The 13,307-nt window shown below is 37.8% G+C and overlaps 3 protein-coding genes across 9 annotated transcripts in view; 1 reads left to right on the top strand and 2 right to left on the bottom strand.

Moving 5' to 3' along the window:
• Positions 1–240: 240 nt before the first annotated feature.
• On the bottom strand, positions 241–6,011 carry LOC107696382 (zinc finger protein 883-like). Of its 6 annotated transcripts, none has more exons than XM_016496687.1 (2): positions 5,904–6,011; positions 241–2,557 (listed from the first exon to the last, which is right to left on the bottom strand). In XM_016496687.1, exon 2 carries the CDS (start codon positions 2,481–2,483, stop codon positions 1,107–1,109), a length of 1,377 nt encoding a protein of 458 aa, XP_016352173.1. In that variant the 5' UTR covers positions 2,484–2,557; positions 5,904–6,011; the 3' UTR covers positions 241–1,106. The 6 variants fall into 6 exon arrangements, with proteins under 6 accessions (XP_016352173.1, XP_016352169.1, XP_016352174.1 ...); XM_016496683.1 differs by lacking the exon at positions 5,904–6,011 and adding an exon at positions 4,360–4,476; XM_016496688.1 differs by lacking the exon at positions 5,904–6,011 and adding an exon at positions 4,015–4,033.
• LOC107696372 (mitochondrial import inner membrane translocase subunit Tim23-like) lies at positions 5,918–11,473 on the top strand. Its single transcript, XM_016496671.1, has 5 exons — positions 5,918–6,023; positions 6,184–6,229; positions 9,721–9,779; positions 9,972–10,082; positions 11,236–11,473. The coding sequence occupies exons 1-5, from the start codon at positions 5,918–5,920 to the stop codon at positions 11,346–11,348; spliced, it is 435 nt and encodes a 144-aa protein (XP_016352157.1). The 3' UTR covers positions 11,349–11,473.
• Positions 11,474–12,908: 1,435 nt separating this feature from the next.
• The window catches only part of LOC107696383 (nuclear receptor coactivator 4-like), a 10,424-nt gene continuing 10,025 nt past the window's right edge, over positions 12,909–13,307 (bottom strand). For both annotated transcript variants that reach the window (XM_016496690.1, XM_016496691.1), the window contains exon 10: positions 12,909–13,233. In XM_016496690.1, coding sequence (XP_016352176.1) covers positions 13,228–13,233 — 6 coding nt within the window. In that variant the 3' untranslated portion in view covers positions 12,909–13,227. The remainder of the gene's footprint in view (positions 13,234–13,307) is intronic.

The following is a 13,307-nucleotide window of genomic DNA, read 5'->3' on the forward strand; positions in this document are numbered from 1 at the left end:
CAATGCTTGTTAAAATATGAAATCCCTTGGCTATTCCATAACTTATGAAGATACAGAAAAATAAATCAGATGGAACTTCTTTTTGCAACTGCAACTTTTTACACATATACAGCAGAAGTAAAAAGCACACATTTTGCGGGCATATTCTTTTCTCATATTCACTCAAGTGCACACACAAATTTATATGAACAATATTTTAAGTGCATCTGTACATGTCCAATAAGCATCGAATGTATTATCATAAATACCCTCCATGGACACAATGGATTTCATATTTTGACAAAAGAACATCAAAAAGGAAATAAGTACCAAAGACAACATGTTGAGGAAACTAGTTAAATCCAGAACAATTGAAACACCCCAAAACACTTGTTAGTCCAGAGTACAGCTTATCCATTTGCACTCGTCCAGCAGTTTATACCTGGATATATATATTTTTTTTTATATCCCATAAAACCATACAGCAACCTGTTTTTGTGACTCCAGACTTCAGGTGAGAAAAGCCTTGAATTTCTTGGTCTAGGAAATTAGTTCACTAAATATAATTACAGGAGAAATAATTGATTCAAACCGCACACTTAATGGAACAATGTTCAAGTAAATTGCACATAAATTTACTTCTTGCATACAAAACTCTGGTTCCTACTAACAAACTTGAATTCAATCTGACCTTTGCCCCTCACCTCCCTCTACTACAACCCACACCTTAATAAGTACTTTATTTTGGGTTCACAGATTCAGTGCAAGAAAAGGAAAATAAATAACACCTACATTTCTCTTTTGTTTTTCTTGTGGATACCTAAAAATTAAGGAACATAAATTACACGATTTGGCTTGTAAATAATTACTTTGCCAATAAACTGAACGAACAACAAAGGGAATGTCAACCAAAAAAAATAAAAAAAATTTAAAAATTTATACTAACAAAGGTGGATACCACATCTATCAAAGGGCTATAATAATTACAAGAATATTAGATAGAAACCACACAGCCAGGGACGCCACACCCAAATTACGATTTCGTAAAACAAGTAAAAAACAAACTAAACAAAACATAATTTTTCCCCATCAGCTAAGCCTTGACAGTTCCAGAGCCTCGGTCTTTCTCACTCGGACTCATATTCCAGCGGGGCCACCTCATCGATGACCAGTTCCTCTTCGCACTTAATGTTTTCCTGTTTCGGGGACAATTTTATCATCGTGTGGACCTTCTTATGGCGTGAGAAACTGGAGGAGTGAACGAAAGTTTTCCCGCACTGTGGGCATTCGTAGAGTTTTCCCGAAGCGTGCGTTTGCTGGTGCTGCTTGAGGTTGGAGAGCCGAATGAAGGTCTTCTTGCAGACGTTGCAGGTGTAGCACTTGTCGCTGGAGAGTCTGGCGGTGTGGCTGAAGCGTTTCTCACACATGCGCTCATCGTTCGGCAGGCACAACCTCTTCTTGCCCCCTTTACCGTGCTTGTTCTTCTTGCACAGGGTGTAGTAGTTGGGCTTGTCGCTGGAGCAGAGCTTCAGGCGGATCTTGAGGTCCGAGGACTTGTCGAGCGAGGCTTTGCCGTGCGTGTAAGAGTTGAGCAGCTGTCGCACGTGAGCCACCTGGTGCTTGGAGAGTCCTGCGGAGTGGCTGAAGACCCTGTCGCATTGCGTGCACTGGTACTGCTTTTCTCGCTCGCCTGAGGAGAGGCTCGCCGTTCTTTTACTCGTGCCGTGGCTGGATGGGAAATTGTGCTGGGTCATGATGGGAGCCGGGGTTGGAGTTGGGTACAACCGTCTGACGTTTTCATCCAAGCCTTTTTTGTGGATTAACCGATGCCTCGACAGACTAGAGCTGTGATTGAACGTTTTGCCGCAGGTGTTGCACGTGTGCAGTCTCTTGGTTTTGTGGCATTTCTTATGTATCGCCATAAGCCGCTTGCCGTTGCACCTTACCCCGCATAGATTGCACTGGAGAGACTTTTTGTTGCCGCACAACTTGCTGAAATCTTTAGAGGAAGTGAGGGATGATCTATTCGAGTGTACGTGCAGATGGCGAGCAAGACTGGAGGAATGGCTGTAGCTCTTTCCACAAAAGCGGCAGTTATATGTTCTAGCATGAGACACCTCCCTTTCCCAGCAAATATCAGAAAGGTCCTCCTCATCGCGAAACTGGCTATTCCCTGCTTCTGTGTTGTAGGTGAAGTCTGACTCACTGCCCACCTCCTCCTCATGCGTCGCAATCAAATCTGGAGCTGCTTCGTCACATTCTGGGTAAACTGTGTCGTAAGGGACATAGAACGTCTCATCCGGTTCGACTTTCACCATCTGATTGGCGGTGAAGCAAGCATCCTCGTCCAAATCCTTTTTCACGCAGGTTATAGTGAATTTTGAGCCCACCTCGGCCCACTTGACCACATATTCGATGGGCTGGGTGTCAAGCTCTACCGTGATGAAGTCTGCTCCTAAAGCGTCCTGCTCGGAGCAGGTCAGCTCTGTTTCTGTCTCCTCCATCTTCACGGCCCTTCTGTTGTTTTCTCGTGGGGGGGCTGTGACTAGTCCAGGCTTAATTTACACCTCAGCTAATCCTAGTAGGAAACAAAAACAAACAAAAAAATCTTGAGTTTGATTAAACAGTACCAGCAATAATAACATACATACAGTATTTTTTTTGAGAATAATGCCTGACAAATTTGTCTGGTTTAGAAGCTAACAGAAGTGAATCTCCCCATTTGTGTCAAGTTGTCAATGAATAAAGAAATATCTCTGTTAAAAGAAGTTCATTTAGTGTAGATAGCAAGTAAAACAGACCTTTTGTACAGTCACGGGAAAATATTACTACATGTGTATCAGCATTACATTAATCGCAGGCCATTGAAAAAACTATTTATGCCGGAGACTCATGATCTAGGATGCAAGATATTTTACTATATTTTTTATAGGCTTTTAAGCTTATATGCACGCCTACAGTATAATGAAGCTTGAATGTATCTGCAGCATTAACAAACATCAAGCAGACTTGTCCACGACTGACATTAATGAGATCCAAACAAGACCGTTCTGAAGAATCAGTCTTACATTTAGAGAAGGTTCTACACTGACATTCTGACATTTACAGAATACTCTTAAGAATCACTCTGACATTTAAAACACCGTTCTTTCTGGCATCAGAGAACATTCCGAGGAATCATTCTGACATTTAAAAGCGTTCAGAAGAATCATTTGGATATTTGGAGAGCATCCTGAGGAACCGTCCTGACGTCCAGAGAACCTTCTGAAGATCCACTCCGACATTCAGAGACCGTTCAGAAGAATCACTCAGATATTTAGGCGCCGTCCTGAAGAATCGTTCTGTCAAATCGGTCGGAAAGCGATAACATGTCGACCTGTAAAATGAAAGCGGAAGTCCGCGCCAGGGTATTTCCTCATTTCCTCAAGTCTCGCCGATCTCCAATTTTCGCGTGTTTAGCGTTACCTTAGGCTTATTAATTTATCAACTCGCCTTCTCTGATCAATCGTGGCAAAAGAAATGCATAGCAATCTACTTGAAACCTCGGCAATAAAGGAAAAACAACCAAACAAAAGCGTCCCGACGGTAAACAGGAAACTGTGCATCAACACGGTGCATTCTGGGAAAGGATTAAACTGGGCTGCAACCGAGTGTGTCCAACTGTATTTAGTCTTTTAAAACATCCCAGCTCTCTTCTGTTCAAGATATCCACGTCAAGAACGTTTTAAGGTCTTAATACTGAAATGCGCATAGGACTGTGCTATTAATCTCACTGACCTTGTGATGCCCGACTGTAACTTACACATATTATAATGGCCAGGATTCAATCGGCCCGCCATAAAATTGCACATATATTCAACATCACAGATCTGAGCGTATCTCTCGCACCGAGGCCCAGACACACACACACACACACACACACACTGAAACGGAATATACGATGTGCACAGGCTGTACTTTCTGTACTACTGCCAGCTCGTGCTGAAATAGCTCCCATACGGTTGCTCGAAAGCACATAATAGTATAATCACTGACCATTTCGATGTATGCATGAGAGAAAACAGACAATCCGTGAATAAAATCGCTTTTGATCGCTTATTCGGATGCTTCACTTGAAGAAACAACAATAAAATACACTTCAGAAAGCGCGTAATCTAATCTGTAGACAGAGCCAGAGGTATGATTCTGAGCAAGACTCAAGAGAGTGGCATATGGCATGATCTCAGATATACTTAAATTCCTCAATACAGTCACTGAGAGCCACTGTAATATTCTTCCTGTCGCCTCACTGCACTTCATGTGTTTATTAACCAAACGCGTCCACTGTTTGATCAGTATGCACGCTTCTGAGTCCGTTAAAATGTATTTTAAAGTAATTACCAAGCATGTAATATGCTGTTTGGTGGTTGGAAATCGGCTCGGTTCTGCCGCACCTCTGTCAGATCATCGCCGACGACGTAACGGATGTCTTTTCTTTTTTTCCACCGGTGATGTACATACCATATGGATGGACTTCCGCATTCCACTGTCAATACGCTTTTCATTTGATTAAAAGCACTACACTGCAAACAATAATATCCTTGTAAACAGAACAGTTCATAACAGTATGAATACAAAAATGTGTTTAGAAGATGTGACACACAAAGTAATTAAAAAGATACTGATTAATATAATATTTCCCAAGTTACAGAAAAAGTCAATAAATCCCTTTTGAAATAACATATGCTCATTCACAACAACGATTAATTGAATTTATCATTTATATAATAATAATAATGCCAGAGGAAATAAAAAGAGAAAAGATGTTGTTTTACTTAACTATCGAAATGAGTTTTTAATAATAATATTGCATGCTCTAGCTATTTTACTTTTACAGTTATATAAAACATGCAGTACATTATTAGTTTTACATAATGTGTAAAATGAAAAAGAGGGTCTGGAGGCACTGAATAATTTTTATGCAGCCTACATTCTTCAGTAATTAACAGTGTTGGGGGTAACGCATTACAAGTAACGCGAGTTACGTAATCAGATTACTTTTTTTAACTGTAAAATAAAATAAATAAATACTTTTTTAATAAATAAATACTTTTTGTAACATGGCAATTGATCATCACTTCCTAAAGTTGTAAAATTACAACAATTTCAACGCTAGACATTAATACAAAGCAAAATACATTTAAAAAGCGTTTCCTTTCATTACTAAGTAAAATTATGAGTAATCTATAAGAAATTCCATTTAAAACGTTTCAGTAACAGGTTTCATATTCCCCTCTAAATACACAGCTATAGATATATAAATTCCATACATTATTTTATACGAAACTTTTTTTTTTGCGTTATTAATAAACAATTTATCAGCTGTTCTGCAAATCTCCGAATGAATTCGCTTTAGTTTCACTTTCCGTATGTGTTCATCTGGCCAGAAATCATTTGCGGTCGCAAAAACGGTCGTGTTTCTGCTTCAGTAAAGCTTTGCGAGTTTATTTCATATTCACAGTTTGTCCCCATCACCACACGGGTTATTCTTTCTTAGACTATAACACAGTACAATGTTAAACGAGTGGGTTTGAGTGATGAGAACTGTTTGTGATGGTTAGTTCAATGACCGTAAAGCAGCTTACTTTACGGCAAACAAGAGGAGCTTCAGGTTAAACATTCGCCATGCAGTGGTAGCAAAAATGGTACGACTGAAAATACTTAGTAATTAAACCATTTGATTGTGTTCTTGAAAAAATAGACCAACTGCCAGGCAGCCAGCTCCTCATGCGACCTTATTACTGACCTGCTAAGTTAAAGCTCATCAGGGAACAGATCGCATTTGTTTTCCGATGTTTTTTTTGGCAAACATTAGTGCTCAAAGCTATTCCTATAAGTTAGGCATATCTTTAAACGTTTAACTGAGTAAAAAAAGGTTTACGAACCTCTGAAGCTAGACATGGATAAGGAGCCATCAGGACCATCTAGCACAGGCTCAAGAAGTGCAGGAGGCTTCGGTCTGTTTGGATCTGCTGGCCCCCAGACAGAGCTCGCTGGAGTGCCATGTAAGTCCACTATACAGTGGGTACGGAAAGTATTCAGACCCCCTTCAATTTTTCACTCTTTGTTATATTGCAGCCATTTGCTAAAATCCGTACCCACTGTATATTATATTACTAATGTGCATATGATTCAGTAGCTCACTAAAGCTGCTTTTCTTAACAGTGGCAGGCATGAGTCCTCTCTCGCCATACCTTAATGTGGACCCCAGGTATCTCACTCATACAGGTGAGCTCAGATGGCCATTAGCTACATTTATTTGTTTTTAATATATGAGATTTAAAGGGGTAGTTCACCCAAAAATGAAAATTCTGTCATTAATTCCTCACCCTCATGTCGTTCCAAACCCGTAAGACCTTCGTTCATCTTCGGAACACAAATTAAGATATAGACAGCAAGGGAACTATCACGTTCAAGGCACATGAAGTCGTTATTTTTGTTTTCTTTGCACACAAAACATATTCTCGTAGCTTCATAAAATTAAGGTTGAACCACTGATGTCACATGGACCATTTTATCACAGTGGCAGGCATGAGTCCTCTCTCGCCATACCTTAATGTGGACCCCAGGTATCTCACTCATACAGGTGAGCTCAGATGGCCATTAGCTACATTTATTTGTTTTTAATATATGAGATTTAAAGGGGTAGTTCACCCAAAAATGAAAATTCTGTCATTAATTCCTCACCCTCATGTCGTTCCAAACCCGTAAGAACTTCGTTCATCTTCGGAACACAAATTAAGATATTTTTGATGAAATCCGAGAGCTTTCTGACGCTGCATAGACAGCAACACAACTGACACGTTCAAGGCCCAGAAAGGTAGTAAGGACATCGTTAAAATAGTCCATGTGACATCAGTGGTTCAACCGTAATTTTATGAAGCTACGAGAATACTATTTGTGCGCAAAGAAAACAAAAACAATGACTTTATTCAACAATTTCTTCTCTTCCATATCAGTCTTCGACGCGCATTCAGTCTTCAACTTTTTGTCATCATTTCAACTTAATTATGTCGTAGTATCTCATCATTTCAACTTTTTATTTCATCATTATGACTTAGTATCTCATAATTTTGTCATGTCATAATAATGATGAAAGGTCGAAATTATGAATTATGAGGTAGAACATATGACCTTTATTTAACCAATAGAAAACATCACAGAAATGAAAAATCTCTCTTACAGGAATGTTCTGAATGAACTGTGACTGAGATAAAGAGTCAAAATTATGAGATGAAGTCATTATGACATAAAAAGTCAAACTTTGACCTCATAATTTCAGCTTTTTGTCATAATTTTGCCTATTTACATCAAAACTTTTTTCTCTTTATCTTATAATTATGACTTAGTATGTCATAATTTCAACTTTTTATCTCAATTTATTATTTCATAACTCCAACCTTTCTCATTATGACATATTTATGATTTACCAAAGCATGAATTTTGTTTTCTTATGTGGCGGAAATGGGCTTCCATAGTATCTCTTTAATGAGATTTCCCCAGATAGGTTAAACAGGATTTTCCACTGCATTGATGGTTTGTGTTACTTCTTGCTTTCACATCTTTCTACACCTTGCATGCGCTCATAAGCATTTAACCAGCAGAGGGCAGTGTTCACTACAGTGTGCACTATGCCTTTTATAGGAACAGAAACAGCAGATATGCATTTCCTGGTAAAGGTGGGGTCAGGTAACACACAATAGGGTTATTCCGTGATGTCAGTGGAGCACAATTCATGAATAGGCAGATAACACTGAGCACTTCCATCACATGTTTGGTTTGTGGTGATGCGCCACATTCCACTATAACCAGAGTCATGTGTATTTTTCCTTTGAATTGAAATTGTGGTGCGGACAGTTGGTGGGGTGTATACTGGTTGTGACGTCACAAAATGGAGAAGAAAACAGAAACCAACAAAACAGCTCTTGCGTAAAGAATCAGTGAATGTCAAATCCCACATTTGGACCTCAAGCCCTTAATCAGCCAGTATGTATCAGAGAAATGGAGAATGTCAAAACAACAAACTATTTGAAATAAATCCTGTGGTGTACCGTTTTAAATCCAGACATGACCAAGTTGTGCATACAAGGTGTCATACAGGCCAAAAATCAATATTGCAGCACTAACATATCTATAAAACAAATGTTTTTGATCTGCCCAATTTGTATTGTCATGAGACAACGATTTCAGGGCAAACTTCAAATGTTTTATTTTGTACGATGGACCCAGAAAAACTTTTACAATTGTTTATCAAAAGCACATTTAAAGAATCGAGTTGTATATTCAAACGTGATAAGAAATGTCATTTTAAAGTCCTAATTATGAGGTGAAAGGTCAAAATTATGAGATAGAAAGTCAAAATTATGAGATTAAGTCAAAGTTCTGACAAAAAAAGTTACATTTTTGTCTCAATTTAGAAATGCTTGTTTATTATAATGCCTGTTGAATATTATATCTGACAAGGCAATATATTTAAATACAAGCAACCAACAGAACAACAGTGTGGCCACTAAATATACTAACTAAACATTCTTTAGCTAAAAAAAAACTGTAAGCTGATTTCAAGACTAATTTGATACTGATATTACAACACTTGGTTCCTCTTCTATCAATGGTTGTGTTTTTGCAGCCGTTACTGACCTGAAGAAATGATTTGAGCAACAACTTTCAGCATGATTCAACTTGATTATTTAAAAGTTTTTATCTTTCAAATGACTAAAGGCAAACAAATAGGCCTAGTGATACACTGCTAGTAGACATTGACATTTTCTATCAAAAACTCTTTATTTTGTACATTTTACATTCAATTTTTTTGTTTTGTTTTTTAAAGTTATTGATAAAGATATGTTGTGACAGCTGTTTTAAATCAATAGCTCAAATACATCTGTGTACACAGCTGTGTGACCAAAAGTGTGGTCAAGGCGGCATTAAAACATGTTCACGTGTACAGTGGGCCAAAGTCTGCCGCTCTACTGCAGTTACGTGAAAGACAACACCACTGTCAGCAGAATTATAGGATGTTTAGGTGAAAATGTGTTATGATTACCCTGCCGTAATGTACAGTATTTCTAGGAAGTTGTTATTGAATGAGTCAACCTTGGAAGTCCAGGTGCCTGATTCATGTGTAATGAAGCAAAAATATGCATGTGTTTATTTGCACAAAGAACAGCCTTTTTGTTAATAGACTAATGTGATATTATGGAGCCCATGGGGCCGTTTCCCAAGACTTACTTCTGTATTTTAATTGTGTTGTTGGAAACGGGGAAGTCGTGGCCTAATGGTTAGAGAGTCGGACTCGTAACCCAAAGGTTGCGGGTTCGAGTCTCGTACCGGCAGGGATTGTAGGTGGGGGGAGTGAATGTACAGCGCTCTCTCCACCTTCAATACCACGACTGAGGTGCCCTTGAGCAAGGCACCGAACCCCCAACTGCTCCCTGGGCGCCGCAGCATAAATGGCTGCCCACTGCTCTGGGTGTGTGTTCACGGTGTGTGTGTGTTCACTGCTGTGTGTGTGCACTTTGGATGGGTAAATGCAGAGCACTAATTCCGAGTATGGGTCACCATACTTGGCCACATGTCACGTCACTTATCACTTATTAAATCCCTATTTCTGTATATTGCATGTTGTTTTAGCATGTTGTTTTTGTTGTTTCATGTGACTTTGTTTTAAACTCTTAATCTCCATTCTTCTCTCCCGTTCAGGATCCTGAATATGGTGACCCGCCAAGGTGCCACATGGGCAAACACTTTGAATTCAATAGGTGAGTGGCCCAATTTCAGCCTCCTTCCCCCACAAAATGAATCTTGTCCATCTTTGTAGTCGGGTCAATGCTCATTTGAAACAGAAGGGTATTTTTATTTAGTCTCAGTATTTTTTATTTTGAAGTCATTGATTAATTCAGACAACCAATCTCTGTGTTGAATATATTTATATTGGTGGTGCATGTGTTTAGCTCTGCTGTACAGTGCATTTGGGGTGAACTTTGAGAAAGCCAGAGGGGCAGAGGACGACGTCAACACCATTGCTGCAGGAACTCTGACTGGTGTCATCTACAAATCTCCAGGTAGATCATGTATAATATGTTTAGAACATTGTGTTATCTTTAAGATGCAGAAAAAAAACACATTTTGTCAGCAGACTGAAGGGGAAGATGTGTACTTCCTTTTCTGTAGAAGACTTATTTGAGGAGAAAAGGGAAATTGCTTTGAAAACCATTATACGCCAAGATCTTTTACAGAAAACATTCTTTAACTTTTATCAAATTCTTGTTAATAAAATTAACAGATGTTACATAATGCTTAACACATGGTTAACTAATATGTAGTCACTTTAGAGTTTGAATAGTCATGGAATTTTTTGTATATATTTTCATGTCCCCAAAGTATTTAGACTCTTAAAAACATTTAGATATACAACATTATAGTACAACTGTGAGCATCCACTTTTTCAATGACCTCGGTTTTGGAAATAATTTCCCCTATTCATTTTCTCCATAGGCATTTTTTGTTTTTTTATCTTCTACGATCTAACTAATCAGCTCCCACATCAATTGCAACATTTTAAACTTTGACTTGGAGCAAAAAAAGTATTATGAAAATCCAGGAAAAAAAAGTCAAAGGCCATGTTCTTCAGTGTTGTTGAGAAAATGAACTACAGTTCCATGACGCAGTGAGAGAAGATGGTAAAAATATAAAACATTATTTATAGGTTATAAAATATGATTTTACAAGTATAAAAACAATAAATGTAAAATGTTTTGCAAAATATGTATCTAGATACAAATATATTACCATTCAAAAGTTTTTGAAAGAAATTAATACTTTTATTCAGCAAGGATTTATGAAACTGATCAATCACTGTAAACACATTTCACAGCACAACAGCTTATCAGAATGATTTCTGAAGGATCATGTGACACTGAAGACTGGAGTAAGAAAAAAAAAAAAGGTTCTTTGAGGAACCCAAATGGTTCTTCTATGGCATCACTTTGAAAATCCACTTTTGGAACCTTTATTTTTAAGAGTTTAATACTTTAAGGTTTGGATTCTCATAGGTGAGGAGACTTTCATAGGGAGCTGCTTGAGAAAAAGTTGTTACACAATATAGTGAGTGATGAGTGCAACTTAAAGAGGAGAAGTTCATCGAAAGATACATTTAGAAAAACTGTTTAGTTTTCACTTGTTTTGTTTCCTGAAGTTATGCGTGTTGTGTTGCAGGAGGTTTGCGGGGGGCAGCGCGGGGCGGGTTGCTTAGGCCGACGCTTTCTGGGCTCTATGCTCTCTACAATAACTGGGACCATTTGAAGGGAGGCTCTCCTACCTGCTACTGAAGCTTCTGTCAAAGATACTCAACAAATTAGTACAAAAAAATTAGTCAATTTTTGTTTCTTTCTAAATTCAATGTCCATTAACTTTAAAGCTAAGATGTAAATGTCAAGGAACTGCTCTTTGAGGCTTCAGATTCATGACAATCTCCTAAAAATATATTGTTTAAGATTAAATATGAGCAATATTTTAAACTATTTATTAAAACTTATTTTGGACAAAGGTTAAACTTAACGGTTCATTAATGTAACTGATAGATTATCAGGTGTGTGTGTATATAACCTATGCAGCCAGTCGTTGCTTGTTTTCAATGTTTGTAATACATTCAGCAATCATGCAAAACCGCAGTCTATAATATAACCAACTGTGAGTTTAAAAGCATGTGTTGGAACAGAACAAAACTTTGCACTAGAAACAGATAATGAGTGCTCACTCAAATATCTTTGCTGTAATATTTGGTAATTATGAATGTAGGAAATGATACTTGGATACATTGCCTTGTCATTCCATCAGCACTCTGTTAACGGACACCAGTGTTCACTATAAAGTTGAGATGTTGTTGAAATGAGGTTTCTATGACTCCATGGCATTTTATTTTCTTTTCTGTTTAGGTTCCTCTTTCTGTGAGCATGAACTTTTACTGTGTGTTAGGAAACAGAAACTTGAAATCAGTCACTTTATGACAGGAAACACATTTATGTACTTTTATTTATTCAGTTGACAAGGATCAAAGCATTAGAGATCACTTAACCTACATATGTGTACATGTGCAATACTGCAGTCCAACACTGGCACATGCTGACAGAAAAAAAGTCCATTACTAAGCGAAAGACTGGAACATGAGATGACATTATGATTTATTCTATCTAAAAGAAGCGGTTTAATTTTTGAACCAGTTTCACATGTAGCCTTTGCTCTGCAAGTGCAAAGAATAAATCTGGTCTTTTATGTTGACAGGGTGGTTCACAGCAGAGGCATCAAGCGATACAAGTGGTTATTATAGGAGCAATTCAATTTAAAAATAACTATATTGATTCTATTCTAAACATTTACCACAAGTTGTTGCCTAACACAAAGACCACACAAACGTCGGCTGCTGTAGCCCATGACACCGCAGAAATGGCAAACTATGATAAGATTGTTTTCCACACGTACGAGGTGGACTGACAGCAAGCATTGCTACACATTCAATGTCAGGCACGAGTTATCAGACTTCTCGAGGTTTCAATAACAAGTTATGCTATGTTTAGCCAGTATATGAGTTTTATGTGCTACTAAAGTATATCATTTAATCATTGAAATAAAGTAAAATAAACTGCAAGGGAAGCTCATTCTATACTTGAGAAAATAGTAAAATTCTATATAAATATATATTCAAAGAATTGGAGGAAATCATTCTCTGCTTTAAGGCATGACTTCCTCTATATGAGCAGGACTGAGTTCTGAAACGTGAATAGTAAAAGCTGTAATTGTGCGTGATTTAAATATAGATTTATTTTTTGTTTGTTCTTTTCAAACCCCCTCCCCCACTACGCCTCCATAGGGGAAAGAAGTAATTGTTTTGTATGCACCAATCTGGTCAATTTCCTCGTGATTTCTAAATCACATTAGTGAATTCTAATATAAACACATTGGTCTCCTCCACATTACTGGAATTTAACTGTGTTAAGCCAATAAAAGTGCAAAATGACTAATCCGTCCTCAAGTGATGGTGTACCAAAAGCCTTGCCTCCTGGACAAGACCTTTAGTCCAGATCACCCTTTCAATCTCCAGAAGATTACAGAGAGAATGAATCCCTAAAGAGCACCGAAGAAAAATATTGTGCAATAATAAGTGATTAAATAGCACTGGAGTCAATCTCCAAAAGCCAATGGATGTTGCATTCATATCTGAAAAACAGAAGAGAAAATGGTTTTACTTTCTCTGAATAGAAAAAAAAAAAAAAAAAAAAAAAACTCTCCTT

The sequence above is a fragment of the Sinocyclocheilus anshuiensis genome, unplaced genomic scaffold, assembly GCF_001515605.1.
Source record: "Sinocyclocheilus anshuiensis isolate Anshui unplaced genomic scaffold, SAMN03320099.WGS_v1.1 scaffold963, whole genome shotgun sequence".
Classification (NCBI taxonomy): Eukaryota; Metazoa; Chordata; class Actinopteri; order Cypriniformes; family Cyprinidae; genus Sinocyclocheilus; species Sinocyclocheilus anshuiensis.